General features: G+C 46.6%; 2 protein-coding genes across 3 annotated transcripts in view; both read right to left on the bottom strand.

Moving 5' to 3' along the window:
* Positions 1–574: 574 nt before the first annotated feature.
* On the bottom strand, positions 575–13,578 carry pcmtd1 (protein-L-isoaspartate (D-aspartate) O-methyltransferase domain containing 1). 2 transcript variants are annotated; one of them, XM_060058176.1, is made up of 6 exons: positions 13,446–13,578; positions 6,854–7,355; positions 5,578–5,680; positions 5,119–5,290; positions 4,083–4,206; positions 575–3,363 (listed from the first exon to the last, which is right to left on the bottom strand). In XM_060058176.1, exons 2-6 carry the CDS (start codon positions 7,158–7,160, stop codon positions 2,849–2,851), a joined length of 1,221 nt encoding a protein of 406 aa, XP_059914159.1. In that variant the 5' UTR covers positions 7,161–7,355; positions 13,446–13,578; the 3' UTR covers positions 575–2,848. The 2 variants fall into 2 exon arrangements, with proteins under 2 accessions (XP_059914159.1, XP_059914158.1); XM_060058175.1 differs by having other exon boundaries at positions 13,303–13,570.
* A 724-nt stretch (positions 13,579–14,302) lies between these two features.
* The window catches only part of st18 (ST18 C2H2C-type zinc finger transcription factor), a 20,136-nt gene continuing 17,265 nt past the window's right edge, over positions 14,303–17,173 (bottom strand). The window contains exons 15-17 of the mRNA XM_060058173.1: positions 17,113–17,173; positions 16,623–16,769; positions 14,303–16,512 (exon numbers count right to left, since the gene is read on the bottom strand). The exon at positions 17,113–17,173 is cut by the window's right edge and continues 43 nt beyond it. Of these exons, the coding sequence (XP_059914156.1) occupies positions 16,372–16,512; positions 16,623–16,769; positions 17,113–17,173 (349 nt within the window). The 3' untranslated portion in view covers positions 14,303–16,371. The remainder of the gene's footprint in view (positions 16,513–16,622; positions 16,770–17,112) is intronic.

Raw genomic sequence — 17,173 nt, 5'->3', positions numbered from 1 at the left:
TGGGGGTATTCCTGTGTTTAAACACGGGTAGCGACTAACCAATGAAGTTTTATTCATTGGTTACAATGAACAATGAATTAACATTAGTTAATGCAGTGATACCCGGTGTCTAACAACCAGCAGTTGAAAAATGGCCTGGTAATATATTACTAATGGTGTTCATGTTAAACAACGTATTAATTAATGTTAGGGCTAGGGTAAACCCTAACCCTATTGTATACAAATGCATAAATGAATACCATACATACATACTGTACATACATACATACATACCTAAATGATTACTAAAAATAACTTTTGTTATTGGATGCTTATTACTGCAATAAATCGTCTTAATTAGTAGTTAATTACTTGCTCAGTAAGTAATATTCTCTCTCAGCAGTATCCAAATACAAACACAGCATTCAAAACAGTGAAACCCTGCAATCACTCCTGTCCTTCTAAGAATATAAATCAGTCGTATTCGCTCATAAACTCTTGATTCCATGAACACGTCGGCATGAAGGCAATAGTTTCCCGCAACACACAAAACCCAGGAACACATTAAATGAAAAAGTCAATAACACAGAGCGTCTACGATGTGATTGTGACCTTTATTTTGTGCCAAACACATAGAGGAACAACACCATTTCTAAATGAACTGCACTCTAAGGGAATCAGCATAGCCCTGATCAATGACAGAACTCTTTTGGCTTGGTACAAGGAACTAGACTTCATTCGTTGCAAAGGGGAAAGCAGGAGTCTTAACCAAAACCTCTCTAATCTCAACTACAAAAGACAACCGCAACTGGAGATATAGGACTTTGTAATTGCTCTAATATATATAAAATTGTACTTGTATCACTGCATCATCAATTAATGTTATAAAAATCTATTCAGTGGTTAGTGGTGATTGTTAATTGTGTTAAGGAAATTGTTATTGCTAATGTGAAAAGCTTTCCAGAGTTAAAAATCTGGAAGAAAAAGACCAACCCCTAAAACAAAATTCACAAACACGTGTACATGTTTGCATACATATACATGTTGGCATACATGTAGTCTACATGTTACATGTACACACACACACACACACACACACACACACACACACACACACACACACACACACACACACACACACACACACACACACACACACACACACACACACACACACCATGACTTAAACCCATTCAGTACAAACCCAAACAAATGCACACATCAATTAATCAGAGCAAATTAGGACTAATGTGTGAATCTCTTGAACAAAAACAGCAGAAGAGTCCATCTACAGTACACAGACATGATTTCCCAGTGTCAATATACAGTACAGCCAAAGGGGGCGCTAGAACGAACTAAACGCAACTTATACGTGATGCATAAAGCACGTGACGGATACACCTACACCACTTTTATACCGGTTATAATTCATAACATAACATTCAACTCAGCATTTGTTACCACCACTACTACCACCACCACCACCACCACCATCACCACTACTAAATGAAGCAAGTCAAAAGGAAGAGGAGTTATACAAAAATAAAAGCAAATGAACATGACATCCGTCAGTGGTGTGTCATGTGCCATCGTTGATGGTGTGGAATGTTGACTTTGGGATCGATTGGATAAATGGACTGTGCGCCACGGAGCGTAGCGGCCTGTCGTCCGGCGGTGATTGGTGACACTGGCACTAAGGAGCTCTCATCAGCGCCTGGAGAGTTCTGGACAGACTCACATCCATACACGTCCTCGTTCTCGTTCCGCAATACAAATGAGGCCTCCTCCGTGGAAAAAAGTGGCGCCTCGTTTTCTTTTAAAATGTCAGAATGAAGAATAAGGTGCATGGTTTGGACACATCTGCTGCCAAGACTAGAAAAGGCTTCAAAATCGGCCATTAGGAGGATTTTGCGTCATTTGAATAGAAAAGGGTGTCTGGGAGAATATTTTGAATCACTCAGTTTTGCAATCGGGAGTCATGCCCTGAAATCGCTTTATTTATTTTTTATTAAAGCTAGCTGAGAATCAAAAGTAGAACCTTAACCCACGATTTCATCATTGCTCTGATTATGATTTTTATTATTATTTGGCTCAGCAAACAAATAAAAGATAAACAAAAATAAGGTCATCCACGAAAGGTCATCTGTGCCTTTGCGTCAGGCACTCAACGCTCAGACGACGCCGGAAGCCTCAGATTCATAATCACCAGTACTTAAACGCCAGTCTCTTACAGGCGGGCTAAACAATAGAAAGTGAGAATAGAAGTGAAAATATAAGCTGACGTGACCTCATTCTCAAGCTTTGTGTATATGGACCTGGAAATTAATTGCTGATTATACCATAACACAGTACTTTAAGCCTCTCTCAGGAAATGCAAAACAAGGGTTCGATTTAACTCTTCCTGTAGAATTGAGCGTCTGTCCATGGCCAGATATAACTTGACGCGTCTAGAAAATATGCATTCAGTCTCTTTTGATTATTCCCATGATGGTATTCTTAACAAATATAAGAATCATGTTTTCACCTTGAAACATTTCTGCAGTCATTCCATCACCATTCACACCAAATATGAAGCAGACACCCTGTTCACATCAAGCAAGAGGCCTCTTCTCTTCTTCGTCGTTTCCATGTTTGTAATTAGAAAATAAAAAACAGAAATGTCAGGAACCTGACACGATGACCGCCATCGCATTAGTATCCAAAAGACGTAAGTACTGCAAATTGTCTCTCCGTCGTGGGTTTGTCCCACCAGGACTGGAATGGAAATAATGCTACATTTGTACTGAACACCAGAAGAAGTGGAGAGGAGGGGAGAGAGAGAGGAGAGGAGGAGAGCGATTCAGCAGGAGCTCGACGTTAAGTGAGGGGGCTACTTCTCCCGGTAATACAGCAGATAGGCCTTCAGCGACTCCGGCAGCGGCAGCGCCGTGATTTGGTCTCTTAACACGTTCGCCCGCTTCAGGATCTCCACCTCGCCAATATCTCTCACCCTCTCCCCTCCCACCTCCTCCTCTTCCTCCAGCGTCGTCGCCTCCTCCTCCTCCTCCTCCTCCTCCTCCTCCCCCCCGCAGCCGCCCAGCTTCCTGTGCTGCTCCACCAACTCCTCCTCCGCCTGCCGCCCCCCCACCACCATCACGCCCCCTTCCTCCTCCTCCTCGTCCTCCTCGCTCTCCATCGTCTGTGGGATCAGCTGGTTGCCGACGAAGACGTAGGCGTTGACGCGGCGCCGTCTGCACCGCCGCCGCCGCCGCCGCTTGCGCTTCTGCGGCGGGGCCCGCCGCGTCGGCCCCGCCTCCCGGCCCTCGCCGTCGGCCCCCAGGGCCCTCAGTGTGCGGCGGATGTAGACGCGGGACAGGTCCTGGAGGCTCCGCACACTGAGCGGGGCTGTAGGATATCAGCACATGGATAGAAAGACGTGAAGAAGAGAGATGGACGTGGTGAGAGGGGAGAGAGGAGAGGGGAGAGAGGGAGGAGAGAGGGAGAGAGGGGGAGGGAGGGGGAGAGAGGGAGGGAAGGGAGGGGGGAGGGAGGAGCGGGAGGAGAGAGGAAGGAGAGGGGAGGGAGGAGAGGGGGAGGAGAGAGGAAGGAAGGGGGGGAGAGGAGACAGGGGAGAGAGAGGAGACAGGGGAGAGAGAGGAGAGGGGGAGGAGAGAGGAAGGAGAGTGGAGGGAGGAGAGGGGGAGGAGAGAGGAAGGAAGGGGGGGAGAGAGAGAGAGGAGAGGAGACAGGGGAGAGAGAGGAGACAGGGGAGAGTGAGGAGATGGGAGAGAGAAGAGGAGAGGGGAGAGAACGTCAGGAAGCGTCAGTGTCTCTCTGAAAGGATGATCCTCTGAGAGGGACAACGTTGGAGGACAGATAGAACTCAAACTAAGAACGACGTTATGACCTCATCTGTGGGGTTCGAGTGTATTAAGTGATGGTCTTTGGGATGTCAGTTGAACCACATCTTTGTCGGTGGGGTTTGAATTCATCTCGATTTGAATGCAGCATTTTTTAGAACATAAAATAACGACAAATAACACTTGGGGGGCGAGATAGGTCCCGGCGAGGAGAGAGAGAGCCGAGGAGGATGGAGAGAGGGGAGAGAGTAATGTTAAACTCACGCAGTTGGACAGAATCAGGTTTGTCTCCATCCGCTCTGCTCTGCTGAACAAGGGGAGCGAAGGACACGGCTAAGATGTTTTTACTCTCCCATGTGCACTGGCCGGTCCTGGTAATCTGGGTCAGCTAGAGACAAGACAACAGGCACACCATGAATCACAAAACAACACACAAAATACAGATACATACGTGGGCGTGTGTGTGCGTGTCCGTCTTGGTAGACGGCTTGGAGATGAAATGGAAGCTTTGACCTAAATTCAACTCATTTTATCATTGTTTTATGTCACAACTACTATTACTACTATTTTATGTCACAACATGATTTATTGCCAGACGGGTAACACCCATGCAAGTGATTTGTCTTCCTCTTCTGAAGGAAGACAAAACACAACGCTACAGTGAAAAAACAAACGTATACTAAAGATAAAACGTCGGTCCAATCTGCACTCCCTCCTTCTAATGGCTGCAGGGGAGGTTTTTCATCACCCGTTCAAAAGGCTTAGGACGCGTCCAAATCAGGGCCCACGGAGGCCCCCCTTTGATCCGTCGTAGGAAAGATACACGACTAGAGATCAAGCCGCCCGAATACCCCGACGTCTCAGGCTTCACAGCCCCGGTCGGGCCCAAGAGTCCCCGGGAAGCGGGTTTAAACAAAGTCCAGGAGTCGAGCAGCGCAGCGGAGCACAGTGTGTACCAACCGACTCCTCTCCGCGCGCTACGTAACCTTTCACCCGAACCCCAGGGCATCGATACATTCCAGCATTTAACAATTTTTCGTTCACAGAAAAAAGGAGAGGAAGAAATCCGAAATATATTTTGAACACACTCTCCCGTTTCCATTTCGCCGGGCTGCAGAGTTTCACGATCTGCGGCGCTTCAATAATGCATGAGGGGTATTTCATAACCAGTCTCGCTGGCCCCGGAGCCCCTTCCACAGCGGCCCTCTGTGCAGGGCGGGCGTCGTGTGTATCGATGACTGCCGGCTTTACCGGCGTGTTATTCGAGGGGCCCCCGTCCCCCCCCCCCGTCCCCACTTACCTGGTCCTCTATGGGCATGACCAGGACGCCTCCGATCTTAAGCAGCACTTTCATGTAGTTCTCGTGGTCCTTCTGCACGCCCGCCCCGCAGTAGATGCGGTCGTACTGGTGGCTGTCGGTGGAGATCTCCAGGCAGTTCCCCACCACGAACACGGGCTCGCAGAACTCGAACCTGGAACCGGGGAACAGAACGGCGGAATTAATAATTTAATCAAAATGATAAAAAGTGATATAAAAATAATAAAAAGTGCATTCGCGCTGTGCAACCCCGGCTAAATACTTTCCCGGAAATCCTTTTTCACACGGCTAATTGGTTCAAGTGTGAGAGAGTTAAAAAATGAATGTAATAAAATTAAAAAAAATGAATGTAACACATTTGGATCATTTAATTTGCAGGTCTTAATGGGAGGGGAAGCCGCAACGTTTAAATAGGAAACAAGAAACCGACGGCCTACTCACTTGTCGAAGCTCTCGCTGTTCTTTACAAAGTCCTCCAGCTTCTCGCGGGCGTACTCCACCACGTCCTCGTGGAGCTCGACTCCGTGGTTCACGCCGAAAGGCCCTTCAGAAATGCAGAACATTTCCAGAGGCTTTGGACTCAGAGCGACACCTTAAGGTGCACTTTGCTCTGGATCTTAACCGCGCCGTTTATGGGCGACCATTCGGGCCAATTCAATGCAGCGTTTGCTTGCAAAGGCCTGTGTTGCACTGAAAATGATCTCCATTGAAGAGGTTGTATCAGAGGTCAGCGGTTATCCCGTCATGGAGCTCATTTCTGCATACAATAATGAAACCTTGAATGTTAAAGAAGCCAACTTGGGACTTTTGGTATAGAGGTATACAACCCTCTTGACACACTTATTGTATGTTGTACGTCCTTGCACTTAATGTACGCACCGAGACTGGACTACAGAACCATATTATCATATTTAAGACCAAAGTCTGACGAAGGTCTAGTACCAAAAGTAATTAAAACACAGAAACTAAAATGGATTGGAAAAAAAAGGCAGAAGCTATGGGCCACCTCCAGAGCTCTCCGACTCGTAGCAGAGTTGTTGTTGTTGTCTTTCCAATCAATACTGAATACTATCAGAGGCGCCGGCACTCAGGCAGGGAGGCAAGCGTCTCTCTTTCACAAAACACCCACGCTGCCTTGGTAACATCACACCAAACACCAGTCAAACACCACCGGGGGAACCACGCCACCACCACCACACCCACCACCACACCCACCACCACAACCACCACCACCACAACCAGGGACCTTCACCACCACCACGAACAGGGACCTTCACCACCACCACACCCACCACCACAAACAGGGACCTTCACCACCACAACCACCACCACCACCACAAACAGGGACCTTCACCACCACCACCACCACCTCGAACAGGGACCTTCACCACCACCACCACAAACAGGGACCTTCACCACCACAACCACCACCACCACCACAAACAGGGACCTTCACCACCACAACAACACCACCACCACAAACAGGGACCTTCACCACCACAACCACCACCACCACCACAAACAGGGACCTTCACCACCACCACCACCACCTCGAACAGGGACCTTCACCACCACCACAACCACCACCACCACCACAAACAGGGACCTTCACCACCACAGCCACCACCACAACCAGGGACCTTCACCACCACAGCCACCACCACAACCAGGGACCTCCACCACCACCACCCCCAGCAGTCCCCCCCCAGGAACCCACCTACGATGAGGCCCACCATGGTGCTGAGATACCCCGTCCCGCTGCCCAGGTTGAGGAAGGAGAGGCCGGGCTGCAGGCCCAGCGCCTCCATCACCTCCGAGTAGATGCAGGGCGCCGACAGGTGGATGTTGCCGTGCTTCCAGGCCAGGTCCTTGTAGGCGTTGTCGCGGTAGTCGTCCAGGTAGTAGTCGCCGCGGTCGATGGCGCGGAAGGCCCGCTCCACGCGCTCCGTGCGGATGTACTGCGCCTCCTTCAGGTTGTCGATGAGGTCGTCGTTGTCCTCGCCGGCGCTCACGGCCCCGCCCATGGTGGAGCCGGGTGGATGGTGGTGTAGATGTGGTGGTGGTGGTGGTGGTGGTGGTGGTGGTGGTGGTGGTGGGTGGGTGAGGGGGGGTGGGGGGGGGGGGGTGGGTGTGTGTCTCACAAGGTCATGGATCCAGGAGGGAGAGCGGAGGTGCTACTGCGGCGGAGGAAGCTCAGCCCACAGCCGCGGCCTGGACATCTGGGAGGGGAGAGAGGAGAGGGGAGGGAGGAGAGGGGAGACAGGAAAGAGGGGGAAGAGAGGGGAGAAAGGGAGGAGAGGGACGAGAGGAGGAGAATTGAGAGAGGGAGGAGAGGGGAGAGAGGAGAGATAGGGGGAAGAAGGGAGAGAAGGGAGTGAGGGAGGAGAGGGAGAGGAGAGAGGGGAGAAGAGGGAGTACAGAGGGAGAAAGGGAAGAGAAAGGAGAGAAGGAAGAGAAAAAGGAGAGAGGGAAGAGAAGGAGGAGAGAGGGAGAGAGGGGAGAGAAAGACAAGAGAAGGAAGAGAAAAATTAGAGAGGGGAGAGAGGGAAGAGAAGGAGGAGAAAGAGGAGAGGCGGAAGAGAAAAAGGAGAGAGGGAAGAGAAGGAGGAGAGAGGGAGGGGAGAGAAGGAAGAGAAGGAGGAGAAAGAGGAGAGAAGGAGGAGAGAGGGGAGAGAGGGAGGAGAGGGGAGAACAGGATGGAGAAGGGTCAAGTCAAGGCCCTGCGCCCACAGCGGGGTCTTCCCGCTCTAAACACCGGCCGGGGGATTAGAGTCAGCATGCAGGCAGACTTTTTTGTCTACGAATCCGAAAGCGAGAGGAGGGGGAGAACAAAACAGCTGGCTGGGAAAATAAATGGAACTGTGTTTTTGAATTGGATTTTGCCCTGAGGACAGAAACAGCTACTAGAGAGAACAAGTCATTTTTCAGACAGCAAGAATATATATATATATATTTGTGTTGCTCCAAGTATGCGAGCAATGGATTGTATGCATACTGTTTGATTGGGATATATGCATGTACACTGTAAGCACATAGGCCTTCACGTGTAGACCAGCTGGCCTATAGGTGTAGTGGATGAACCTCGACATAAATCACTGTTGAATAGGACGCCGCCGGCTCTGAGGAACACAGCAGGAACACGGGGAGCGGAATTAAAAATACATTAGCCTGCTTAATAATTAAGGATCGTTTAGAAGAATAAGAAATTGTTGCTCTTAGTCGGTTGCAGTGTGTGTATTCATTAAACAAACATGATCCTTTTGTTCAAAGTGCAACGGGCTTATCGTGGGAAGCAGCAGCAGCAGCTGGAGCCTTGAATGCACCCTCTCCCAGCATCTCCTTAGGCGAGCTGACGCGACTGGAGCTGGAGTCAGAATCAGCGTCGCAGCCGTTTTTCACTGGGTGCTTACCACTGGCATGCTCATGAGCCATCATCAACAGCCATCATCATTGATTCACCTTCATATTTACAGGTAATGTGGCCGTTTGTTTCACCCTAACCCCAATCTACCCAGCCCCCACCCCCACCCCTGCTCCTCACGATGATCAGGATTAGTTGCTGTGGGGGTTTCTGAGTGGAGGTTTGTTTGGCTCAAAAGCGCCCCCATCTGGCAGGTAGTGTGTATTACAAGTAAATACATGAGTATGTCCCAGTTATGGGCCCTTCGGTATACTTCAAGTGTAATCACATTTGCAATGGATACCCAGACAAATGCAGAACAACGTTTGGGGATAAGTCCATTAGGGAAGGCCAAAAGCCGTGAGGTAGCTCCAACTTCTATACAGCGCAATCAAATCAACTATTTTCACCCGTCTCTGCACCAAGAAACGCAGAATTTGAATTATTATTTTGTTTAAAGTTAGGTGAGACGGAATAATCTTCTCTGCATAACAGAGTACAAGACTGTTGGCTGACATCTTCGCAGGCGAAAGACGCACATCCACAAAGTAAAATAGAGCGATGAACATATCTGCCGCCTGCGATATGCATCCAATCATACAGAAAATGGAGTCTAGTCACAACCTCTCTCCATCCCTCTGAAAACGAGTCTGACGGGGAATGGCTCACCGGCAGTCTGCTCAAACTGAGCACACTAATTGCTCAGGTTGGAGCCAACTTGTTTGTGAAAACACCCTAATCAGGCAGCCTTACCGCCAGTTCCCAGAAACACAACCCATGCCAACAACAACACATGCTCTCTCTAGTAATATAACCAGCTATGACAGTCTCTGACCACCTCTGCCCTACTTTGCTCCATCAGCTACATGTGAGCTGAATGCTAGCTGAATGCGGGCTCATCCCTATGTGCCCCAGGTCCTATGTTCCCCGGGTGCGAAGGGTTAGGGTCAGGTTTAGGGTGAGGGTTAACCCTTACCCTAACCCTAACCCTAACCCTAACCATAACCAATCGGAGGAGAGCCATTCTAACCAATCAAAGGTGAATCAGAGGAGAAAAAGGCGGTACTTGCCCCGACCATCCTACGAAAAAAAGATTTGCTCGCCGGATCCTATGTTCCCTGGTCACATAGAAAGCGGTGAACATAGGACCCGGTGAACATAGGACCCGGGGAACATAGGACCCGGGGAACATAGGACCCGGGTCCTAACCCTAACCCGGGGAACATAGGACCCGGGGAACATAGGACCCGGGGAACATAGGACCCGGGTCCTAACCCTAACCCGGGGAACATAGGACCCGGGGAACATAGGACCCGGGTCCTAACCCTAACCCGGGGAACATAGGACCCGGGTCCTAACCCTAACCCGAGGAACATAGGACCCGGGTCCTAACCCTAACCCGGGGAACATAGATACGCTCCCATGAATGCAAGCTAATGGAGTTCAGCTTACAGCCTGGTGATAACCCGTGTAAACAACAGCCTTGTTCACTCAGCATATTGAATAGAAACGTGTTGACTGTGTCACCCAATCGGTTGGAGTCTACACAATTCACCTTTCCTCTGTTTCTATAGGTGGATCCGTCTGCAAACAGCTACAGTCAACCATGGGAACTGCCGCCCAAATAAATCCTTCTAAACTTAATTCAGCACTTGGTGACTAAAGCCTTCTGCCTCAACTCCGAAAATAGACAATAGACTGCAAAACAAAATGAGAATCGCCATTGCAAGTAACATCTCTGCCAATAAAGTAAATAACAGTTTCTAGCTTTATATATTTATAGCTGTATTCCGCCTTAACCCAAAAACACAACAAACTCTAATCCTCTTCGATGTATAGTTGATAGGAAAACGGATGTTTGAAGGTTCTTCGCATGGTTCTCTTTATGTAAGGCTGGGGTCCCCCTCTGCTCTACTCTGCGGTCCAAACCCGTGTGACCATACTGTACAGTGACATCTGTACACTGGTGTCCGTGAGGGGCCGCACAGACGTTGAGGTGAACAGACCGTGCACCATCGCTGCCCTTGGAAGGCCCGTCCGCCTGCCCGCATCGGTTAGCTGGGCTGACTTCAGCCTGATGAGGTGAGGAGAGTGAGGGGAACGGTTTGTCTGTGTGCAGCCCCTTTACTGCAGCGACTGATGAGGAAGCATTTTGAGGGGATTTTCACCGAGTTCTAGCTGTGAAACCATGCATGACATAACAGGTCTGATGTAACCTGAAGGGCAGAGCCGGCGGCCGACAGGGGTTGGACTCGGCTGAGCCTGAGGTGAATACGTATGGTAGCGGAATACAGTTTCGGTCGTGTGTTTTATTTGGCATTTTGGAAAATCCATTGAAAACGTAAACCGGACCGGAGCTGGGAACTGAAAGGGGGGCTGGTTGTAGTCCTTTCACCTCGGTCCTAGCCCTACCGTGGAGACGGAGAACCGAGCGAAAGACTACAAGCGTCAAGCGGCCCCCTAGTTAGTGTTTTGTTTTGCAGGATCACTACTAGTTGTAATTATATAAAAAGGTAAAAGGTCCAGATGCTTGAAGCTAGACAAGGATATTGCATAGAAGAAAAAGTTTAGGCCAGCAATGACGGAACGACTAAAACTACTGTAGTTATTGTTTGCAAATTTGATCTGGGAAAAGTATCTGGTAAAAGTAAATAAATATATTCCTGCCAGAAATATAGGCCTGGGGTTTTCTCTTGGAGAGGAGCTCTACTTTTCCAAGTTTCCAATGAATAACTAGCTCTGTTCCGGCCAGTGGAGCAATCGTTTCTGCAGTACATAACAACAACAACGTCACCCCTGTTTCCAAGTGTTTTGGTTTGAGGATGGTTTGGCACACCATGTGCAAAGTTTAAAACACTCACCGAGACCAACTTCACACTTAGCTTATCTCAGACCTCTTAATCAACCACCTACTCGCTCTGATTAATCCTCTGCAGAGTTGAATGGCAGCATGGATACAGAAAGAGATTCAGGGAGACAGCCAAAGGTAGAGAAGAGGTAAAGAACCAGACAGCAGCAGGAAAACGCAGTAGTGGAATGAGGGAAGAATGAAGGGTAGCATTGAGGAGACAGACAGGGAGATAATAGAGGCAGCGATGATAAGAAGTTAAGGCTGCGTGCCCTGGCCTCGTGCCATTCTAAATAAAGGAGAAAGTATTTGCCCAAAAATGTGGGATAACATTATATTGTTCTCATACGGTTAGCTAACATAGAATAACGTAAATGAATAATGAGTTGTTGTTTCCTTTTTTCAATGAATGACAAGAATGCTTACTTAAGGTGGGAATACGAAGTGTCCCTCACTCCTTAATAATAAGATTTCGCTTAATACCTACTTTATTTTATTTTTATTATTGTGATCTATGCTGCTACTTATTTTTTACATATTTTTCTTTGTACTTATCTTTGTCTTGTATTATTGCTGCTATGTGGCTGTTGAGGAACCAAGCCTAATAATTGTACTCTTGTGTACGTTAAGATGTAATAAAAGTAATTCTGATCCTGATAATTCACCCATGGTATCAGACGGTCTATGGATGGATACTACTTTGGCCCGGAGCAAGCAACCGATTTTGTAACGGAGCCCAGGTTTCAACCCGGTGCACCTGTTAGGTGACGAGTCCTAGATCATGTTGCCAATCGAAGGCTGGAATTCCATAACAACACGATATGCGGACATGGGGACAATGGGCCTACCTACCTGTGTTACGCATGGACACGAATGGATACGAAGCTGGCAATCGTTTAGGGTGCATTGTTGTATACGTTTGTTTCTCACTTATTGATTCGTGGTAAGATCTAAGATCCAAAGTTGGTGTAAGCAGTGATCGCGTTGCTCTGTGCAGTGTGCATGACCCTTGTTGTCTTTCACAGCAAGGCCCGCCCCCCTTTGATGACCGACATATTCCTTAGCCAATCATGTCATCGGCTGATCATGTGCCACAGTTGCCACACAGAGTCTGTCCTTTCGACCAATCACCGTGCGAAAGAGCTGCTTCACGTTGCGTGTGACGCTCGGAACAAAACAAAAACATTGTTTTCATGAAACATGATATTTTTTCCCTTCTCTGTGAATAATGTGTCGTTTAAACGTCCGTGCCAGACGGATCCACGGTGATCATGTCGATCGAGCCACCACACTGTGCGCGTAAAACACAACACTGGTGCACCGTTAACACTTAATTCCGCTCTTCCACCAAAAAGGCAGTGCGATTGACGACCTCAATCTTTAATCGAGGCTCGTCCATCTTCAAACGTGTGACGAAACGTCTGTGTGTTAATGTGGTCCGGGGTCTCAGTCTCCCCCCCCACACTCACACACACCGTGGTTCTCCTTCACCACCACCGACGCTTCGCTGCTTGTAAACAATCGCTCCCCAGTTTGCTCGGTCGTCAGGTTTACGCACTAAACATTTTGCTGGTGGGCCATGCATGTGCCATACGAACCATGGACCAGGGCAGGGCTCGTCCCGGGACCTTCTGACAGTTTAGAAGCAAGAACGCGGATGGGTTCAGTCTAATGAGCGGTCTGAGTGAGCGGCTAGGCGCCTAGCCGCGTTGGGCCTGAGTGCGCCACCGTCCACCGCACAGACAAAGCGGGTTAGATAATCAGCTCTGCTGCTCCCCCGGACGGCGATCACAGCGAAGAGAGCCGCTCTCCTCCGGTGGTTTCTGCTCTGACTTTGCACGATCACGGTGGATGAATCCTCAACGCAAAGACGTGCGATCACAAAAATAAACTAACAACTAAAAGTGGAAACACTCACCGTTCCGCGTTGGTTCAACTCCCCTTGACTGACGGACGCACTTGGAAGGAAATGTTTGGTTTGCGTGTCGGATGCGTTCAGCAGCGAGCTGGTGAAAGTGATCTAGGCCTGGCTATAGATAGCGGATTAGTTCTTTAACTTACATCGCTCGTTAGGTGGACGTCTAGGACACCGACGACCTAGTTGTTCTTTCTTATTTTTTTTCCACGCAGGAGAACATAACAGCTGAGAGGATGTAAACACAGATCACGTGGTCTGCAGTTTTAGTTAGGGGCGTGCTGTTGCCGACACTATTTGTCCGTCCGTCTGTCCCTACCCTTACCAATAATGTAATCGGGATTGTTGAAAACTTGAAAGTTAATATATTACAATATTTGATAATACTTCATAGTAAAACGCACACGCACACGCACACACACATCCAAGTTGCCTCAAGTAAGGCATTGGAATAATATGGTGAGGAAGAAACTGCCATGCATGGAAGCTTGTGTCCTTGGGATCAAAATACCAACAAATATGAAGCGAGAGGCAGGGCCCACTCCAGCTATTCGCCTGGGCTCGCGTTGATCGAATCACACCTTAGCAAACAGCCTTACTAAAGGAGGTGAGTATTTAAGAGCCGCATCCAGAACACTACTAATCTGTGTCAAGGTAAGGCTTCATGAAGGTTTATTGGTGCTCATTTGAGTTTCCACTTTTATTTTATCAAGTCTTATTTTATTCAAACAAGTACTTGATTGAGCCAACAAGATAGGTGAGCGACGATGTTTTGTGTTGGGGTAATTTAAAAATAAATTTAGAAATCCCTTATGTTGTGAATGAAGAAGCAACAAGAACTTTTTTTTCCTTGATCATTTCCCCCTGTTTAGTTCATTGTGCACGTTGTGCAGTCTGAATTCTAACCGCTAGGTGGCGGTAACGCCTAAAAAAAGTGTCGATGTGGAGGTTTGGTTAAAAAACGTCAAATGGGATCTTAATAGAGTAAATAAAACGGCATACAAACGTTTGAAAAGTTTATTTCTACCATACACAAACTGTACAACACACCGCATATCTGCTTAATATGAAATAGTAAAAGTAATAGGAAGTTTCAATTTACAAACTACTTCAACTGAAAAATCATTACAATTTATTGTAAAAGGAAAGCAAATACGGTACACTTTGATATCTTACTAATTTCATTCCACAAAAAAAAAACAATTTCACATTACAAAACATCAAATACTACCAGGGAAAAATAAATATTATTCACAAAACTTCCTGAGCAAACAATGTGTAGTATTGGAATTAAATATTATAACTTCTAAATAAATTATTATAGCCGTACTATTAAATAATAAATCGTTTAAAGATCAATGAATATTTGGATTAAATAGCCTACAGGGTCATACATTTTCTATAATTTGGCTCTTTTGCTGTTACATTATTTTTGTCAAAATAGATGTCTGATTTTGTTTGCATTAATAGGACGCGTTGCTTGAACAAATAAAATTGGTCGGACTTTCACCGCTTTCAGAAAGACATGAATACAGTTATAGCTGTAACTGCAATGGAATTGATTTACCTGTCTATAAAACGAAATTAACAGTGCAGGTAATGCAAACAACTAAAAAGCCATGATTCCATAAGCCTGAATGTGTTTAGTTTGTCATATAAATGAGACTTTACATTGCAGATTGAGATCTGATCTTAGGTCTTTATGGATGGAATCTCTAAACATCTTGCTCTAGGAAATACAGGAATGTTTTAATGTAAGACATACTCAAATGGAAAGGCCTATAAGCATTAGAAAAAAATCAATAGTAACAAATTAACAAACAAAACATCACAACTGAAATACTTCGTCATAGCTGTTTGTCAGATGGTGTTTTTCGATCATTCCCACCAGTTTTTTTCTCCATGCATACCAAAGTTCAAATTAACATATCTATCTCGATTCGGATGTTTTGCAAACAGCTACTGAAACGATGGAATTCAAACAGTCATTAGAAATAGTTCCTCCTTTTGAAAGTAATCATACTGTATAATAAATTAGACACCATCCACGTAATACTGTGACTGTCCTACCACAAAACATATTACTGTATACCTTTATTGATTCATATACATTTAGGCACATACTGTATGCACACTACTTCGGTGTGTGTGCACAGAAGGCAGTTTAATATTTATATATTTCAAGAAACGGAAAGACATCTTTACAAAGTGGGTTTTCCAAGTGCCGTCCGCCTGCACTCTTTTTGTGGCATAAACTGCAAAGTTGACTGTGCTGTTCAGGTCGTCTGAAGGACATCGAACAATGATTTATTTACTTGGTGCCCTCTCTTCCTGTGAGGCGTTGGCCTTCCACATTGCTGGAATATGGGGTACACAATACATACAGTACAAGTGCAATTGCATTTTCTTGATCTCAGAGTTCACTTTGCTTTACCATACATTCAGTTTTCAGCAAAGAATAAAAAAAAAAAAGCAAGTGTTAAACGTGATTTTGGTAGCTTTGTACTTTTTAGGTGGAGGGTGTGGGGCTGGGGGGGGGGGATGTCTGAAAATAAGATCCTCAACACTAGATGGCGAAAGTAATCCGTGATTGAAAATTGGAATGTGCTTCGATGTAATTTTACAATGTGCAGAAAGTCAACCGATTTGTCAATATCAACCATTTTACAATTATATAAATAAATAGAAATCGAAGAAAAAATAAATACAATGGCGAACAAATATAATAAATAGCAATAATATAATGACGTGAATCACGGATAGAATTTAAAATCAAGCAAACCATACAAAATAATTAAGTGCAAGAGAAGGTTTTTTTTTTTCAAAATCTCACCGGGAAATAAACATATCAAGAGAGGGGGACGCAACAAACAGCGAAAGCATTAGGAATCTGGCTGGTCCTTTTTTCCTCAGTGCAGTGTACTTATCCCGTGGAAACGCTGAACATTTCCAAAAAATATAAAAAGCCTTGTGGTATAGATGGAGCCCAGCCAAGCTGCGCTGTTCAGTGAAATGGAGGGCCACCGAGTGCTATTATTCCAAGTCAAAGGAGCCTCTTGGAAACCCCACAGCTCAGACGTGAATGCCCTTAATAGCCTGTTTAATGTTATCCAAGAGCACCTTGCACTCCGGGGAGTACTCATGTTCCGAGTTGTTGTACATGTCAGTTAATGTGTTCACATAGGCTTCGAAATTATGCTCGCTGATGGGGCCCTGCGACAAAAACAACAACAACGGATAAATGAGTACAAAACATTGACAAGTGATGGTAAAAAGGTTTAATTTTTGGGGGGTTTTGGGGTGTCGTGCAGGCGGTGCCGTACCATTTGGGGCAGTTGGATGTCGGTGAGGCTGTTGATTAGCGTCTGGCTGAGACGTGCTAGCTCCTTCAGCAGGCTGTCGTTGTGCTGCTCGATCATCTTGTTCTCCTCCTCGATGGTCTTCAGGTTGCACTCCATCGACGAGATCTGCTTTCGGAGGGGAAGTAACGTGGCTCATCAAATTGGGGAAGCTGATAAAGCGATTGGTTCTGTGTGTTTCTCTCTACAATCGAAGGAATTACAAACATGCTATGTAAAAATACTGTTGACTACGACGTATTGAAAAATGTATCTCAACAACTGTCTGTCTTTTACTGATACATGATTGGTCGAGTGGACCAGCCACAAGCTTTACAGCTGAGCCTATAAGCTCATAAATATATCGTAACCAAGGTGAGGTTTGGGTGAAGCTTTCAGTGCAGGCTTGCTGTAGCGGTTCAAGAATACAATCCAATTGTGTCTCAAGGCCTAGTGCCACGGAGTAAATAGTTACCTGGGTTTGGAGCTGCATCATGTCCTCCTCTATCTTCAGATTGGATTCATTCAGCTCTTTA

This window comes from Gadus macrocephalus, chromosome 8 (genome assembly GCF_031168955.1).
Source record: "Gadus macrocephalus chromosome 8, ASM3116895v1".
In the NCBI taxonomy this organism is placed as follows: Eukaryota; Metazoa; Chordata; class Actinopteri; order Gadiformes; family Gadidae; genus Gadus; species Gadus macrocephalus.
This window is presented reverse-complemented; position numbering and strand designations above follow the sequence as displayed.